The 19,741-nt window shown below is 39.9% G+C and overlaps 1 protein-coding gene across 1 annotated transcript in view; it reads left to right on the top strand.

The window, feature by feature from the left end:
* LOC103031495 (gamma-aminobutyric acid receptor subunit alpha-3) overlaps positions 1 to 19,741 on the top strand; it is a 237,099-nt gene that overhangs the window by 212,170 nt on the left and 5,188 nt on the right. Inside the window, exon 9 of the mRNA XM_049466513.1 lies at positions 710 to 915. Coding sequence (XP_049322470.1) covers positions 710 to 915 — 206 coding nt within the window. The remainder of the gene's footprint in view (positions 1 to 709; positions 916 to 19,741) is intronic.

The raw sequence follows: 19,741 nt of genomic DNA on the forward strand, positions 1-19,741 counted from the left end.
TCATTTTGGGTTTTGAAAGCTAATATGTAATGCAGTTAAAAATGCCTGGATCTCGAGTCACTTTAAAAAAGTACTTTTTAAGATTTACAGGGGTTGAACAATGAAACTGAAACACTTGTCATTTTAGTGTGGGAGGTTCCATGGCTATATTGGAGCAGCCTGCTGTTCAATCTTCATTAATTGCACATTGCACCAGTAAGAGCAGAGTGTGAAGGTTCAGTTAGCAGGGTAAGAGCACAGGTTTGCTCAAAATATTGCAATGTACACAACATTATGGGTGACATACCAGAGTTCAAAAGAGGACAAATTGTTGGTGCACGTCTTGCTGGCGCATCTCTGACCAAGACAGCAAGTCTTTGTGATGTATCAAGAGCCACGGTATCCAGGGTAATGTCAGCATACCACCAAGAAGGACCAAACACATCCAACAGGATTAACTGTGGATGCTGTAAGAGGAAGCTGTCTGAAAGGGATGTTCGGGTGCTAACCTGGATTGTATCCAAAAAAACATAAAACCACGGCTGCCCAAATCACATCAGAATTGAATGTGCACCTCGATTTTCCTGTTTCCACCAGAACTATCCGTCGATACAATAAATTATTGTGATCTAAAACCAGGTGTTTCAAGTTTCATAGTCCAACCCCTGTATCTCATTGTTTTTTAAAGACAAAAATATGAGTTTATTTAAGTGTTGACCTTTTTTCTCAGGTGTCACCACTGTTCTGACGATGACGACACTAAGCATCAGTGCCAGAAATTCTCTACCCAAGGTGGCCTACGCTACAGCTATGGACTGGTTCATGGCAGTGTGCTACGCCTTCGTCTTCTCAGCTCTCATCGAGTTCGCCACCGTCAACTACTTCACCAAGCGTAGCTGGGCCTGGGACGGGCAGAAGGACGGCCAGGACATGCGGGTGAGCGGGGTTATGATTTTTCATTTTCTTAGAAAAGTCACCTCTGATGTTTACAAGAAGAACATCCTGGAGACAAATTTAGAGATACCTGTATCCACAAACTGGCACAGAGCATTTCAACAAATTTCCCAAGCTTCTCACGGTAGTTTCAGTCATGTGATTATGTTCTGCAGGATGCAAACAGTAAGATGATAAAAGAAATACTGTATATTCTGGAAAACATAAATCAGGGGATGTTTGTCCTCTGAATCCAGAAATAGACATATAAATACTAGCAATCTACTCAAGGACGTCCTCCGTTACCCTACCCACCCACCCACTCAGAGACTACTCAGCCAGTGCTCAGTAAACACAGCAGTAAACTGCAGCTCTTGGTAAACATGTATTACACTCATCATCATCATCATCATCATCATCAAAAAGAAACATTATAAAAAATAGATTCCAAAGTTCAGACACAGCTATCATTCAATTTTCTTTATTTTTTCCTACATCGTAAATGAATACTGAAGTCTACAGACTGTGAAGGAACACATAAGGATTCATACAGCTCTGGAAAAAATTAGGAGACCACTTCAGTTTCTGAATCAGTTTCTCTGATTTTGCTATTTATAGGTATATGTTTGTTAAGTGGTCTCTTATTTTTTTTCAGAGCTGTATAGTAACTTAAAACCAAAATACTTTAAGAAGCATAGCTTGCAGTTTCTAAGCTGATAACTCTTGCTGGATAAACTTATATTGTGCACTTAACACAAATAACTCTTGCCCTTCCTTTCCTGGTGCGAGCCTTTCCTGATGAGGGCCAGTTTTATCATGACGTCTTTCTTTGCGTCTGTACTTGAGGATACTTTCAGGATAAGTTCTTGATTTTTTCCGATTGACTGACCTTAATTTCTAAAAGTATTTTTTACTTTACTTAGTTCAGAAGTTCTTGATATAACACAGCCAATCACCCAACCCACTCAATAGGACTCCCCCTATCACTAGTGATGCCCCAACACACCAGGAGGGTGAAGACTAGCACATGCTTCCTCCGATACATGAGAAGTCAGCCACCACCTCTTTTCATACTGCTGCTGATGCAGAAAACGCAGCGACTCGGTTGTGATACATCAGCTCACAGACGCCTTGTGCTGAGCGACATCATCCTTTGGAGTGATGTGGAGAGAGAGGCCAATTGTGCTCTCTCGGGGCTCCGGTAGCCGATAAGCATAAGCAGGATCAGATAGCACTTCTTATTAGGGATAAGTCTGGGGATACAACAGGTCATGGCGTAGTATCTATGTCTTCAAGGCAATTTTTTGAGAAGACCATAACAGTATGTGGACGAGCAACGTCATGTTGGAATAGTGCACTAGAAAATGCAAATTTGCATTCAGACAAGGTAGGGCCATTGGTTGCAGAGCCCCAATAATGTAACTTTGGTCTGGTACCTGGAGTGAAGATGAGCAAAGGTGATCTGGTAATTGTTACGTGGCCTAAACTTTGTTTCTGCACTATTTGTATTACTTCTGCCTGTACTAGTGCACCTTAAACAAATACAATATCATTGAAAAGTTTAACTTTATTTCAGTAATTCAGTTCAAAATGTGAAACTCATATATTATTATAGATGTATTACACACAGAGTGATCTATTGTAAGCATTTATTTCTTTTATTGTTGATGATTATGGCTTACAGCCAATTAAAACACAAAAATAAGCATCTCAGAAAATTGGAATATTGTATAAGAACAATTGGTACTTTTGGCAGTGTGTTCCAAGTCTTGCTGGAAAATGAAATCCGCATCTCCATAAAAGTTGTCAGCAGAGGGAGGCAAGAAGTGCTGTAAGATTTTCCAGGAAAACAAAACTGCACTGACTTTAGACTTGATAGAACACAGTGGATCAACACCAGCAGATGACAGACATGTCTCTCCAAACCATCACTGATTGTGGAAACTTCACACTAGACCTCAAGCAGCTTGGACTGTGTGTCTCTCCACTCTACCTCCAGACTCTGCTCCCTTAATTTACAAATGAAATGCACAATTTACTGATGATCAGTGATGGTTTGAGGAGACAATGTCTGTCATCTGCTGGTGTTGATCCACTGTGTTGAATATCAATCTAAAGTCAGTGCAGTTTTGTTTTCCCTGAAAATCTTACAGCACTTCATGCTTCCCTCTGCTGACAACTTTTATTATGGAGATGCGGATTTTATTTTCCAGCAGGACTTGGCACACTGACTGCCCACACTGCCAAAACTACCAACTGGTTCTATATAATATTCAAATTTTTGTTTTGAGACACTGATTTTTGGGGTTTCGTTGGCTGTAAGCCATAATCATCAATAATAAAATAAATAAATGCTAAAAATAGATCACTCTGTGTCTAATACATCTATATAATATATGAGTTTTACATTTTGATTCATTGATACATTCAATTGCATTCCACACTTTTTAAATCTAGAATAGTATCTGTCTCTTCAAAGCAAGCTCTTGAGATGACAGCAGCATGTGGATGAGCATTATGGCCTGACTACCCACCAGGTTTCAATCCTGTTAATCAATTCCTTCTTGGTGTTAACAGTATTTAATAACTGCATTCTTTAGAATGTTTTATCTCTTTATTTTTTCAGTTAAAAAAAAGCCAGAATTCCACACTCTGAAATCTCAAAGTCATTTGGGATGAATTTTGTTATCAGTGGTGGTGGTGGTGGTGGTGGTGGTGGTGTTTTTTTCCACCCCGAAGGATTATAACCCCCTTCAGCTACTGAATTACTTTTCATTGCTTCGTCCCGTGGCGAATGTACAGTGTGTATTCTGGCACAGCGCTGTAGGTGGGCAGATTTGACAGCCTCAGGACACTCTGACTTCAGCAGCGCCACGACACAAACACACACACACACACACACACACACACACAAATCTCCTTGGCCTGTGTTGGCTTCCTTGTATAGAGCCTGTCAACATTGTCATTTTTCAATGAGATTGCTCCCGCTCAACGAGTCCAACGCCGCCCTCGTTCACTCACGCCTGCCTTTGCTCACTCCCTGCTTATTGCCTCTTTCTGTCCCGCTCCTGATAACCTCTGAAAAATGAAACACTCACAGCTAATGGCTGGGAAACACTCTAAAGAAAGCTTAGCAAGGAGCCATATTGTTCTCGGGGTGAGGGGATATTGTACCTGCAAAATGCTGATATAAATATTCCAGTTCATCCGCCTGTAGTCAGCCTTGTATTATCTGTTAAGGAGGGCTTTATTTATTCATTAGGCAGTTGATGGAGGGGAATTTTAGCCTCAGCAGAAAGTGGGTACAGAAAATGGGTGAGAGCTCTGGGTGAAAAGCAAAATAAAGAAAGAAAAAAACACAGAAAAGCTAGCTCTAGATAGCACAGATATACCCTGACATTGAAAATGAAGGCTGACAGTTACGTACTGTAAGTAGCCAGTTCTTATGAAGCACTGAAGTCCTAAAATTCCTCATACATATTAAGATACAGATTCCTAAGATTTAGTTTTGTATGTTTAAAATTTTGCATTCATCGTCAATCGTCAAATAGCTGCACCTGGAAGGAAGTGTCAGTTTCTGCTATTGCAATGCTATTTAGAATCGATCGAATCAATCGACATTTACGGCCCTGTTTTAGCGAGCTATTGTGCACCGTTCAATTGTGGATCGCTTAGCTGGATTTAGGGTGTGTCGCTGTGTCTTTGGTATCATGAGGGCGCAAAAAATATGCCTTACACAGCTTGAAATGCTCAAAAGGCATGTACTAATTCTCTTAATTAATCATAAGTGTGTTTTGGGTGTAACGTGAAATAATCAGTGTGTCACTTGCCAGTTCCTTTAAGAGTGCGAGTGTAACACAACATGCCAAACACCTCTGCATAAAGTTATAGAGGTTCCTAATGGTGACAGCAGCATATGGACATGTATTGTCCTGTTGGACATATGTAGATCACCAGCACCAGTGTGCATTTAGAAAGGGTAGGGTGAATGGTTAAGGACTTTTGTAACTTAACATTGGGCTGTCTAAGTTCAATATTGCACCCATCTTCATGACACTGGTCCTTCTGGACTCCAATTGCACACATTTTCAGTCTTGAATAGTGTCTGTCTCTTTTCAAAAAGATGATAGGAGCATGTGGGCGAGCGTTGTCATGTTGGAGTGTGTGTTCAGAACTCTTCTTATAGTGCTGTACTTCAGTGGAGTGGCTTTACTGCTTGTTAAATCCTGAACTAGATTTTGAGGTGCCCTGTCGATTTTTGGGAAAATTAAAGGAATTTATGTGCGCCTTTTAGTCTCAAAAATATGGTATGCTAAAACGTTTTGTTCTGGCAGATTTGTCTTTTTTGTGCTTTTTTTTTTTTCATTTCACTTGTCAAGCACTGCTTTGCTATGATGCAGTTTTAAATGGCTTAAGCTTTGTCTTAGCACTTTTACCACCACTGCCCATATTCCAATTGCATTCCACACATTTTCAGTCTGTCTCTTCAAAGCTTCAAATCTCTTGAGTTGAGAGCAGCATTTGGATAAGCATTTCCCTTTTGTAAAAGCTCACTAGCACCAGTGTGCATTCAGAAAAGGTAGGACCAGTGCTTAAGGACCTTATTATAAAGAACAATATTGCACCCCACACCATGATTCCATGCCTTTTTGACTCCATGACTGTATGGCTTGACTACCCACCTAGTTTCCTTCCTTGTGGGTAGATCGATTTTTTTTATAAATGATAAAGGTAAGCAGACAGTTCTGCGAAAGTCTGAAGCCATAAACGCATCATTACAACAGGTAACCTGTAGGAACAAATTTATGCTAAATCATCTTGTCTTGTTCTGGCAGATTTCCCTTTTTTTTTTGGAAAGACCGGCGAGATTTTTTAAATACCATTTTTTGAATGTCAATCTCTACTCTGCAGTCTTACGTGGCTTAAGCTTTGTTTCAGCACTCCTTCAACTACTTCTTCTACCCTTCAATCAGCTCTCATCATGACACCTCGTGTCACCAGAGCGCATCAGATTAACATAATACAAAGAAGCAGAGGAGGAAATACATGCAGATATGCTGAAGACACTTTACACAGTCCTTGAACAACCATATTTGATGTTCTTCCATCGCCCTCGTGATTGGCGCTACTGAATATACATGACGGTAGGTGAAACCTGATTATACAGTATAGAGTATATGACTGAAAGACGTCCAGTGGAAAAAAGGAACATCTGCTCACGTTTCCTGTTGAGTTGCCGTTAACCCCAAGCCCAGTTCTGCCTGGTGGTGCCCAGTTTGCCTTCAGTGTGCGTTCAGGCTCTGCTGAGCAAGCAGATGTAGCGATAATTGGATGTGTGAGACAGGCTTCACTACACTGCTCCAATGATAGGCCCTGGGCCTCGGGTGCCACAGGTGAGCCCTGGCTCACAGCTCCATCTGAGACTGCTTTCTAAGTAGCTGGGCTTTTTGAGCTTTGAAAAGAATTGGACAGCTATTTATAAGGAAGAAAATGGAGCAGCCAAAAGCGCCTAGATGACTGGGAGTGGAGCAAAATTGAAAACTGAATCAGTGGCCTCTAACTCGTACAGCCGAAGCCAAAACTGATTTTCTGTAGATAGAAAGCACAAAATAAAAAGAAGAGAAAGAGGTGACGAGAAAGAAGCCAGATGAGGTGGTCGAGAAAAAAAAAAAAAAGGAATGGAGAAGAAAGAGAATGAGTTTCCAGAAGTGCAATAGGTGATGTAGGGTCTGGTCTCTGCCTCTGTCTCTCTCCAGTGACTAAGTGAATTACTGTCCGGCTCTCCTTATCAGCTAAATTCTTGGCTGTGGTTGCACGTTACTCAAAAGAAACAAAGAAAAAAAAAGGGCACGTCCAAAGCAAAGTGGATCTTCTCCTTATCTCCGTGTGGAGGTGGGGCCTGACTGCCAACATTAGACAGCGGACGTCCTTCACGGCCTTGAGAGCAGTTCTTCTCCCCACCTCCAGCTACGATTCCAATAGTTTTCAGTGTCTCAGTTAGACGATGACTCCTTTTACCTCTCTGGCCTCTTTTGTGTAAGGAACAGGGGGTGAGGTTACAGAGTGGGATTGATGTGATTTAGCTTAGAGGACACCACCTCTATTGTGGCCTGGTCTAGGCAGTGTCTGTCTCAATGGCTCAAGCACAATGGGTTGTTTTCCCAGACAGAATAAGGATTAAGCCTAGACTCTAGTGTTGGCACCTTTACAGATTTTTAGATATTTTTACAGATACTTACATTTTTCAGGGTATCAAACAAACCTTAATGTCAGACACAGATAACCTGAGTAAATATAAAAAGCACTTTTTAAATGACTATCCAAACTATCCAAATCAATCTAGCACTGTGTAAAAAAAATACATTAACTGTGATTATTCACACTTTTAGGAAAGCTGAGTTAAATTTAACTACAAACCACAACCAGGCCTGATTACTGCCAGACCTGTAGAATCAAGAAATCATTTAAATAGAGCGTGTCTGATAACATAAAGCAGCTAAAAGATCTCAAAAAGCAAAACACTTAATGCAGCAGTCTGAAGAAATTCAAAAACCGATGATAAAACTTTGTCAAAGTCATTGACATCTATCAGTCTGAAAACAGTTACAAAGTCATTTCTAAGTCTTTGGGACTCCAGTAGACCAAAGTGAGAGCTATTATTCACAAATAGAAAAAAACATGGAACACTGGTGAACCTTCCCAGAAGTGGTCGGCCAACCAAATGTATTCCAAAAAGGACATAAGGCATGGACAACTCATCCAGGAGGTCACAAAAGAACTCAGAACAACATTTAAAGAACTGTTATAGATTGTTATAGATTCAATAATAAGAAAGAGACTCCATGGGAGAGTCCCAAGGCATAAAACACTGCTGACCAAAAATAAAATAATGAATGAATAGTGAATACTATCTAGCCAACAACATTCTTAAGTTATCTTACTGTCAAAAGACTGTTGAACTGAACTGCAACTTCACAAGATAAACCAGAGCTCTGTAAAACGCAGTACTGCAGTTCCTGATAACCAATACATTATGAACTATGTTTTAAAGCTGCCAGACTTCAGAAACTTTTGCCTTGCTATCTGTTCTCTCAATAAAAAATAAAACTGTTGCCAGACCAAAAATCCATAACAGCCTCTGACATCTCAAAGTCAGGAGGGCTTTATGTTATGGGCAATTTCTTTTCTCCAGTGGATTATATACTTCCGTCCTTGACAGTTCACCCACTAAATTACATTTCAGTGGCGAGTCCCTGAGAGAATGTACAGTAAAAGTGTAGGCAAAGAGCTATAGGTGGGTGGATTTGACAAGCCTCAGGACACTGACTGTTTCTCCAGCACATTTCAGACTGGCCTCACCATTGCTTGTCTCAGCTACTCTCAAGTAATGACGATAAAGATGGTAGAGTATGTGTCCTATTAGAGTATGTGTCCTGTAGCATTGTTGAGCTTGATTTAGAGCGTATCAGTCAGTCTTTGTTATCATAACGACGAAAAAAGTATGTGTTGTGCTAGTGCTGGGCGATATAGGAAAAATCATATATCACGTTATGGAATTTTTTATATCACGATAACGATATATATCATGATATACCACATTTAAGTATGTTTTCAGTTATTCTTCGAAAAATATAACAAAATAATATCATTGCTTACTTACTTATAATATTTATTTCTAAATAAATTAACAAACATGAAAACAAGGGTATTTAATCTGTAATTTCTGCTGTCGGGTTCGGATGAAGAAAATGGTCTGTGATGTGACGTAGAACTAAGTTCAATGTAACAAATCACACTGTGATTTTTGTGCTGATCCAAAAGTTACAGCTCATCCGCGCGTTTAAAGCTCTGCAGGTGGATTAATGTCAGCATATAAATCGCGTGCGTTTTCCTACAGGACAAACCATTCAAACATGCAGATGAGCTCTCCACACCCGATTAAAAAAATCACACAGTGTCTGTCTGGCTTAAAATAGTTAGATAAAGCTATTAAATGAATAAATCAACATTCATTGAAAAGACCAGTAAGAAGTTCTGTATGCTAAATAACAAAGAAGGCAGCAACAAGCTAAGAAGCTAGTAAGCTATTAACAACATTTAATAAAAACAGAAAAATAGAACTAAACTAAACTAAGCTCAAAATGCTAAAAGAAATATAATCTAACAAATTCTAAAACAGCTAAATGAAATAGCGAACACACAGGTACAAAAAAAATAAAATAAAATAATAATAATAAAAAAAAATATCGCACTACCTTGTGCGGTACAAAGCACAAGGCATGTACTAATTCTCTTTGATAAATCAAGGGTGTGTTTTGGACGTAAGACGAAATGAACCAATCAGCGAGTCACATTCCCTTTTAAGAGTCCGATGTGCGCTGATTTTGTCAGATATTTGGTATTTTAACTCAATTTAATTTGCTGAACAGATTTCAGACATGTGCAGATGCAACACCATTAAACAACAGCAGGAGGAAGTAAACATACCAAACACGATAAACAGTCCAAGGCTCATACACAGGCAAGGTGATATCAGAGGGCAGCCAAAAAATCAGGTTCAAAGGTTACAAAAACAAGGTCGGAATGAGAGAGAGCTAACACAGAAAATAGATAAACTCTTTGTAGAGTGGAAAACCAACAATACCCAGCAAGGAGTGAGTGAAGTGAGGGTGTATATATAGGAGGTGAGACAGGTGTGTGCAATATCCTGGTGATGAGCTTCCTAGTAGTGCCGGGTGTCATGTGATCGCACATGTGAGAGAGGGAGGTCAATGTGTGTTGCATTCTGGGTATTGTAGTCTAGAGGCTGGAGATCCCAGTTAGAGACAGGAGTCAGGCGTGACAATAAAACATTACATGTTACATACAGTAGACAAAATATTCTGCTTTAACTGTTTAATTACATAACCTTTATAATTGTAATTAATCTGTAACAATGCAAACTTTATCAGTAGTTACTTTATTATTACCTTGATTACTAATGTGTAATTATACAGTTATTAGAGATACTGAATATAAAGTGGGACTAAAATTCTTCCTTTCTAATCCTCCACAGACCAACAAGCTTTAAAGGCACATGTAGAAAATAATAAGAAATTTAATCTAGACACAAATAAATTAAAACTTTCAATTCAAGTTTGTTTAAAATTTAGGTTAGGAAGGAACTATTTATGTACAAAAAATAGACAACTTAGACAAACAGCATGATGTAAAGAATGAATTATTATACAGTGCATGCAAATATTTTTTAGAACCTTTTTATTTTTTTACATTTATGTTTTATATTCATCTTCTTAAAAAGTCATGTTTTGCAGCATTTTGTAAATGTATTAAAGTAAGTATTCAGACTCTTTGTTCTGGCACTCCCAGCTGAGCTCGAGTGCATCTACTGCTTCAGCTAATGGCCCTCGAGATGCATCTGCAATTTAATTGGAGTCTGTGCCTAACTGCATTCATTGGACATAATTAGGAAAGACACACCTGTCTATATAGGGTCTCAGAATTGATGGAGTGTCTCAGTGTGAAGAGCAATTAGATTGAGAGGATTGTCAGTAGAACTGCGAAACATAATCTAAGGGAGAGATGCAAGGAAATGAACCGAATCAGTTTTAAGATGAATAAAAAATATATATAAAAAATATAAGAAAATATGAGAAATTCAAAAGTGGCTAGGAAACTAGCTGTAGGCACTGTATGAATTTTAGGAATTGAGGAATATGCTTCAGTGAGTCTGCATTCAAAACATTCAAAACTTATTCGGTTAGTTAAAATGTTTAGACCAACTACAGAACGTCATTAAACATAAAGGAAATCTAAGGATAATCTGTTGTACTTATTTCGTTTTGTGATGCACATGCACTTATTGAAACAATGCCAGAGTAAATGTGTGCCGCAATCAGTGCTAAAAAAAATGGCGAGATATGCAGGTGTGATGGATAATCGAGTATAAACCAGTAGGGTGCTGGAATGGTATATGTTTTTCTTGGTTTTTGTTTGTTTTGAAAGATGAGAAGTTGGAATGAAAAAGTGCTGAAATTATATAGGAGTTACAAAGCTATTTTTTAAATAGGTAGACCTATAGAAACACCTATAACGCAAATATCTTTGTGTTATTCTGTGTTTGTTTTATTTGGATGCCTTTAGTTTTCTTTCTGTTTTCACACTTTATGATCCACTTGCTTGAGCAATTATTTACACTATTATAACACTTATTCTAACAAACCTCACTTTTTTTTCCTTTTCTTTTTTTTTTTTTGCGAACCCAAAAATAACAAGTAAAGCCATAGCTTAATACTACAGCACAATTCTAGACCTTAACTAGCAGGAGCTTAAGTAAAGAATAAACCCAAAATAAAGATTTCCTCGTTTCGCGTTTTTTGTGTTTGCCATGCTGCGTATAGTTCCGAACAGGGAATAGGAAATAGAGACGTTATCACACGGGACGAGCTAATTTTAATTGTTGCGTCTATGCTAATGTTTAACCTATTTTCAGCGCGGATATGCCTGTGCTGGTGTCTGTAAATGGCAGGGTGTGCGAGACGGGCGAGGATTCGAGCCGAGCGGCGCATTAGCGCTGGAGAGAGAGGCAGCGTTTACCTTGATGAGGGATTTAGAACATGTTTAATTCATGCTGCCTGACAGTTAGTGCGTTACACACTGGGCCATAATGGTTCTGCATCACATTCCAGTCCCAGTGGCATTACACATCCTCTGTAGCTGTCAGCAGACCCCCCCATGTCCTGGGCAATAACACATCCACACACAGGGTAGCAGCTTAAATATCCATGTAAAGAGGGGTGATTTTAGCCCCGCTGCGTACGCTTTTCACCGTGTGCAACACATATATAAGTGTCTCGAACGAGAAACAGGACGCAAAGACGCAAGAGTGAATCTCTGAATTGCGTCTCTTAACAATTCCGGTGGTTTCTGCCAAAGTGATTGTGATTTATTGTGATTGATGGAGTGCAGCGGTCCGGTAACGTGGCCTCCCAGGCGATTAGACCCGTGTTTGGTTAACAAGCCTCTTTTTTAATTCGTCTCATAAACAAACGCATATTTCATTTTAGCGACTAGCGGCTAATCAACGCATCACAAATGTAATTAAACCACCAACCAAGCTCATAATATGCTGTTTAATATACTGTACGAGCTGCTGTAACTGTTCGTGTTAATGAGCGTGGCGTTGGCAGAGCCGGTCCCTGTGTTAAAACTCCACGAAACCTCTTGGCAAATGTTCTCCAGTTCATTTGCATAATCAGTAGCTCATTACTGCATAAGCATAAGGTTTAGCAATTGCGTCAGCCGCGTGCCAAGTTGAGTTTCTCCTGACGGCTCACAACAAATTCTTTCTAAAATGCTGGATACAATCTACAAGGGGAAAGTTTTTTATTACTAGCACGAACATGCGGCTTAGTGATTAGCACAGCTGCCTCCAAGCGCTGGAGGCTTGGGTTCAAGTCCCTCTCTGGGTAAAGTTTCCTTTGTTCTCCTTGTGTCTCAATAGGTTTCCTCCGGGGACGTTGGTTTCCTCCCATAGTCCAAAAACAGAAAGATCATGTGAACAGGGGTATACTGAATTGCCCAGAAAATGTGGATACTCTAAACTTGCCCTGGTGTTGTGAGTGTATGTGGATGTGGGTATAAGTATGTATGTGTGTATGTGTCAGTCCTGACACAAGTTGCCAGTCTGCCTGCTCTGGACTTCTCTGGGTACACACACTAAAGACTCCAACTCCCAGCATGCACTCACTCCGGACCTTCTGGGCTCTGGTGATCGCTTGCCGCTACGGTGTTCAAGCTTTCTGAGCTTCTGATTGCTCACACCTGTCTGTGTTTGTATAAATACCCCCCCTGTTTTAGTTTAGTTTTAGTCCTCGCCAGGGTATTGAATCTAGCTTTCTCTTAGCTCTTTTACTAAGTGTTTCTTTTGTTTCCTTTCCTTGTTACCGACCTATTTTTATTTAGTTTTAGACCGCTTTCTTTAGATCTCTGACTACTCCTGTAAGTTTAACTTCTTTAATAATAAATTGTTTGGTTGGTATCTGCGAGTGTTTGTTCTTGGTTTGGCCCACGTGACAGTATGACTGTATGCACAGATATGGATTGGCAGTCCTCCAGGTGGACGGTGGTTTCTGGTTGAGAGTGTGCTATGCATGATTGGCTGCTTCTTGTCACCGGTATGTGTGTTGGTTGAGTACTGAGTGTAAATGATTGTGTGAAAAAGATAATTGTAAGCATCTTTGGATGCCTAGAAATGCAGAAAGGCACTTTATAAGTCTAATTGTAAGTAAGTAAGTAAATGTAGTTCATGTTGTACCATTAGATGACTCCAAAAAGTTTCAGAATTCAAAAGCGGATCTTTCAAACTCACTCTGGATTGAAAGGAAACGACAGCTTGCTGGTTGAATGCACTCGCTTTTGTACTTTTGTTTTGTTTGGCTTTTGTTATCCTATGAAGGGATTGCAGCCTGAGCCCTGCAGCTACGAGTGCAGAACTGGTTATCTTCTACCTCAGACAAGAGAAACTGCAGGCCCTCTGGCAATTTCACATTCATATTTCATTTGCCAACATTGTGTCATAAGCCTGAGTCAACATTAACCTTTTTAGACTGCTCACTAATTAAATGCCAAATGCCTAGTTTATTGCCCAGTATTGTCACTGACATGACATGGGGTGTGTTCATGGGCTCACTTCACAGAGAGAGAGAGAGAGAGAGAGAGAGAGAGAGAGAGAGAGAGAGAGTTCATAGAATTGATTTTGAAGAGATCAATCAAGACTGCACCCAACTTTTACCTGCTCACGCACCTTTACAGCTTGTGAATGCACTGCACTGTTAAAATACCAATCCGCCAAAGTCAGATTGGCTCTTAAAGGGAATGGCATGCTGATTGGTTAAATTCATGTTATGCCTAAAGCACACCCATGATTAATCAAGTTGCGCATTGTGCGGTTCACAGCTTGTCTATAGATTGCTAAAATAGGGTCACTAGTCTTGTCTCAGCCTAAGTGTAAGTTAGACAGGGTATCTTCACATATCTGCACAAGCTCAAATTTAATGACTTTTAGGACATTTTTAATACCTCACAAAAAAAAGGTTTTACTGTGGCATGGCTAAAATTATTAGCTAAAATTAAACACTCTGTGCAGCTAAAAGTGTGGCTACATTTAAACACCTCACGTGGCTAAATTTGACAACTCAGCGTGGCTAAAAAATTAAACGCTCAAAAATTACGTGAATTACTTTGCCTCAGATATAATTTAATGCCTCCCCTCCTAATATTTCAGGTATTTTAAGATATTTTTAGACCTTGAATATGTAAAACTAAATTTAAGACATTTAAAGACTTTTGTAATTATAATAATAATAATAATAATAATAATAATAATAATAGAATAGAAACTAGTATTATGTTCCATAACTTTGCTATGTCCCGCTGTAGAACACGGAACGACCTGCGCTGAATGTTGATGTTATTCATGCCAGAGTCGCTTTTCTGTTTGCATTTTCTGAAACAGTTGAAACTACTTTAAAACTTGAAAACACTAGCTCCTATAATGCAGACATATGATTCCAGTCATCAAATAGAAATGTGAAGTGGTTCAGGCTTGTGCTGGTTTGGATTAAATAAGAAAAAATACAATATGTACTTTACTGGTGATTATATTTTGATGAAATACTGTTTTTTGAACATTTTACTTTCATTTAATGCCTTTAGTCAGTGTGATATTACTCTTTACTTTTGGGCCACCGCAGAAGGACGGTCAAAACCAATGTTGTCAAACTTAGTTCGAGCAGCAGCTTATTATGAATAAAGTTTTATCCGCTTTCAACTTCTCTTGCTTTCTTTTTCTTTAGAATACTGTATGTATATATGTATATACTGTATCTTCTGAGGCTGTTCTTTAAAATCTTCAGAATACATTCGTTGTCTTTCTGCCACCCAAGTCGGATTACCGAAGCTCTGTTGGCCTGCCCTTTTTTCTATATGCACTGTGAATACAAACTGCAGTCAGAGTGTTAACACCAGCGTTTGCTTTATCTGACTTGTACAAATCCTTACCAGAGTATTTCCCCAATCAGGCTCTGGTTGGGGAGCTCATGTTGCCAATACCTGATTTAAAAGGACCCTAGTTCAAGTGGGCCGGGTCACGTAAAAAAAAAAAAAAAAACGTGTTCCTAGTAATCCCCCTCTAATGCAGACATAAGCCCACAGTGTTCAGAGCCCCAGGCTGGTTGCCAGTGCGGAAAGAATCAATGCCCCATGATGGAGGGGCGGCAGGCGAGGTTTGTTCTTCTTTGAAGAGACATCTGCATTGGTAAGGGGGTCCAAGCTCTGAAATTGCCCCCTTTCTATTCAGCGGAAAGATGAGTGCAGCACTTTCAGTGTAACTGCTCTTTTGTACTGGAGTCATTACCACTTCTTTCAGTCTGCTCAAACGAGTTCCGGGGCCTTGTGGCATTGTTTTGTAGATTATTATGTTTTTTTTCCTGTCAGCTGCATTCTTTTTTAATGTCAGGAACACAATGTGGAGCTAAGAATCTCTTCAGGGCTCTGTGTCAGCATTCACTACAGATAAAACATGCACGGATCAAATAGTTGCGTGCCAAACCGCTATTTTTTTTTGCACGCATAAATGACAGCGCACCTAGATTTAGTAACCTACTTTGTCATCGCAAGTTATTGCTCTCAGAGCTCTTCTGCATATTAAATCATGCCCTGTGTCACCTGTTCTTTCCTTTACAGTAAATATAACTTCATCCGTTTTTCATCCGTCTTTCATTATTCCGCTGCCTGTTCGGTTGGCGAATCGCGACCAACTTCTCGACCCTGCTTTCACCCCGAACTCTTCGGATGGATGAAGTCCATTACCTTTGGCAGGCGCATTGCAATGCCCTTTAGGCATCCTGCCCCGGTGCTGTCAGCCCATCATATCTCCTACTGATATGTGTGTGTTCCCTATTGCCCTGTTATGAGGAAGCCCTGCTTATTTGCTGGAACGTGCTGCTTCCTGCCTTGTCATCCAGGCAGGCGGTTCTTTGGGTTTTGACAGGAGTTTGATATCGCCCCGCAAATGTTTGCCGTGGCCGAGGGATAGACACTTTGACAGGTGAAATTCTTCCCATACAAAGTCAGGCTAGAGAGCAAAGACATTGCCAAGACATTGGCTCACAGTACATCAGAAAGCATAAGTGAATTGTGGAGATGAGTAATAGTAGATGCATCAATTTGACTGTTTAATTTCAGTCTTAATTTCTCTAAATGTCTAAACATTCAAAAGTTGCCAGCAGCTTGACCCACAGCAGCAGAGTTCCCTATCATACTGAATCATACTGAACTGAATATCATCGCTGTCCAATGAAAATGAAAACAAGTATCTCCAGAACAGCAACTTTACAGGAGAGAGAAAAAACCTTCTAAACTTTCAAAGGAAGTCAATGTAAAAAGAGTTTACTTCAGATCATTTTAAAGTATTTCTATAGGTTCATTCATTAAAGATATTTGGCACAATGTAAAGGAGAGTTTCTGTGTTAAAATTATGTAGTGACATATATATCAGCATATGTATTCTTTTTATATTCTCTTTTATTTCTCTTTATACTCTTTCACTAATGCATGTACTGTAGGCTCCGCCTATGGCTATGTATGGCTGTGTAGGTTTAAGTGTTTCCAGATGTGTACCACAGACCTTTAAAAGGGGTCCCGACATAGTGTACGAGAGAGAGAACAGAGGAACATCGGATTGGCAACATCTCTCTCCACGGCTGGCCTAGGAAGCCTTGTAGATATTGTCTTAGTCTTTGTAATAAATAATTGTATTACACCTAAGGCAATGTCTGCGGTGTCTTCTTCCTCATCTTCAAGCATCTTCACAGCAAAGAGACAGCGGTAAACGACAGTAGTAAACTTAAAGTCGACAAAAATGGAGATACTTGTTTTTCATTGGACAGCAATGATATACTGTGCTGTAAAAATGTATTTGCTGCTACATATATTTTTTTATCATACTTACATTTTTCACACTAAAAACACATTTTAATACCAGACATATATATCCTGATTAAATAAAAAAAGCAGTTTTTAAACTATAATTTCATTTATTAGGGCAAATACTTTATGCTAACCTGCCTGGTCCTATATAAAAAAGTGTTTGTCCCCTAAACCTAATAATTTGGCTGTCCTTCCCTTGGAGACAACTGCAATCAAGTGTTGGCAATAACTGGCAAAGAGTCTTTCACATCTCTTCTTTGCCGAATTTATTTAATTCAGCCACATTGGAGGATTTTTGACTTTGTCAGTCAGACTTTGACTAGGCCACTCTAAAACTTTCATTTAGTTACTTGCTGGTGCGTTGGCTCATTGTCCTGCTGCAGAACCCAAGTACACCTGAGCTTGAGGTCACGAACAGATTGCCCAACAGTCTCTTTTAGGTTTTTCTAGTAGAGAGCAGAATTTAGGGTTTCATCAATTACAGCAAGTTGTCAAGAGCCTGATGCAGCAAAGCAGCTTTGACTTTCAGTATGATGTCCTTGTTTTTCTGAAATTAGGTGTTAATTGTATGCTAGGACACACACAGAGCACACACCTTCAAAAAGTTCGACTTTTGTCACGTCAGTCTAAAAAGAATATTTTCCCAAAGTCCTGGGGACCATTAAGACCATTAAGTAGTTTGTTGGTGAATGTAATTTTCACCTCCTCCTTCTTGTTATTGAATCAAAAACACTGACCTTAATTGACATGGGTGAGGTCTGCAGTTCTTTAGATGTTGTTCTAGGTTCTTTTGGGACCTCGTGGATGAGTTGTCCATGCCCTTTTGGAGTAATTTCACATAAGGCCATGTTTGTTTGGATAGCTTTCTCCCTTTAATAAATGAAAATCATCATTTAAAAACTGTTTTTTGTATTTACTCAGGTTATTTTTAGTCTGATATTACAGTTTGTATGTACAGTGAATGTACTTATACTGATATATATGTATATATTGATTGGAAGTGGAGTATATTGTTGTGTCTCTTCTGTAGGAGCTCATGTCTGGGGATTTCCCAGGCCTGTGTGTATTTGTGTCTGTGTATGTCTCAGATTCTGTCCTGATTCCCAGGCTTATGTTACTCATCATTGAAACTGCAGACATGCCCTCATTTGGTGCACTGTAGCCACCAGCTCACGCTCTCGCCTCCGCTGACACTCAGCCAGCTCATCTGCCTGCCCTATTGCGCCACAGAGGAACGAAGAAGATATATAATAGCGATGGAAAATAACAAGCCCTCCAACTGCATGTGAACCGCAGTCGTTTCTGCAGCCTGTGGTGGTCTTTTTTTCCTCTCTCTCTTCCTCTCTCTCTTCCTCTCTCTCACCGCACATAAACTTTTGACCCACTCGCATGTAATGAGTCTCCACGCTGCCCTCAGGAACCTCTTTGGCTGGCTTTAAAATATGTATATTTTGTTGGAGGGAGGGAAAGAAGGCTCAATGCGATTTGCCACTTACTGGAGCGGAGACGAGCAAACCCTGGCCTTTTGTCTTGGCTCCGAGGAAGACACCGATCTCGATAGGCGGAGTAGAGCCTCGGCCAATGAGTCAGAATGCTTTGTCAGACGGGCCGCACTGTAAAAAGGCAGCGTTATCAGCCCGCAGTCATGGCAGTACTCAGGTATTCGCTTGATTGGAGTGCCAAGCCGTTGGTTGCCTATGGGACTTGCAAGTGTTAGATAAAGCAGGATACGCAATAAGTGCACTTTAGAAAAATACAGCAGCATCAGGAAGAGATTAGCTATGAGTGGAGCCTTATGGGAGTAAAAGATACGAGAAAGAGCAGGGGTAACAAAAAAGAAAAACGAGTAAATAAATACATATACACACACAGGACATCTTAGGCAGGCATGAACGTTTGTCTCAGTTGTGAATGTATTTGCGACTGTAAAAGCTTGCAGAACATCAGAAATATACACTGATAAGCCAAATGTCATGGGACAGGAACTGATGCACTGATTTAATACTGGTATGACTGAAATTTCAGGATCCGAAGACATAACCCATCCATCTTTCCAACCGTTAGAGAGCTTTCAGTCAACTTCATCATTTTACTTGGATGATCCATTAGAGATGCTTCTTACGTACTGTAGATGCTCAACTAACATTCAACTTACATTCAACTGCATGTCTTTTAAATGCAGTTCTAAATAATAATAATAATAATAATTCTAAGTAAATGATTTTCTATTGAATCTCTCTAATCATAAAATGTTATGGTTAGGTTTAGGGTTAGATTTATAATAAAGGTTTTAGGGCTCCAAGTGTTCCAGCAGGCTAAGCATTGCCCCTTTGATCGGGAGATCGCTGGTTCGAATCCTGTTCATGTAGCTTGCCATCAGCTACCGGAGCCCTGAGAGAGCACAATTGGCCTTGCTCTCTCTCTCTGGGTTGGTAGATGGTTTCTTCTCTGCCCACATCACTCCAAAGGGTGAGCAACAACTGCAATCAAGCGTTGGAAATAACTGGCAATGAGTCTTTCACATCTAATCTTTGCCGAATTGATTTATTTCAGCCACATTGGAGGGTTTTCCAGCATAAATTTGCTGGTGTGCTTTGGTGTAGCTTGCCATCAGCTACCAGAGCCCTGAGAGAACACAATTGGCCTTGCTCTCTCTGAGTGGGTAGATGGTGCTCTCTGCCCACATCACTCCAAAGGGTGATGTCGCTCAGCACAAGGCATCTGTGAGCTGATGTATCAGAACTGAGTCGCTGCACTTTCCTCTGAGCGCGCTGTGATGCTACTCGGCATTGCTGCATCAGCTGTAGTTGGAAAAGAGGAGGTGGCTGACTTCACATGT

The sequence above is a fragment of the Astyanax mexicanus genome, chromosome 17 (assembly GCF_023375975.1).
Source record: "Astyanax mexicanus isolate ESR-SI-001 chromosome 17, AstMex3_surface, whole genome shotgun sequence".
NCBI lineage: Eukaryota > Metazoa > Chordata > Actinopteri > Characiformes > Acestrorhamphidae > Astyanax > Astyanax mexicanus.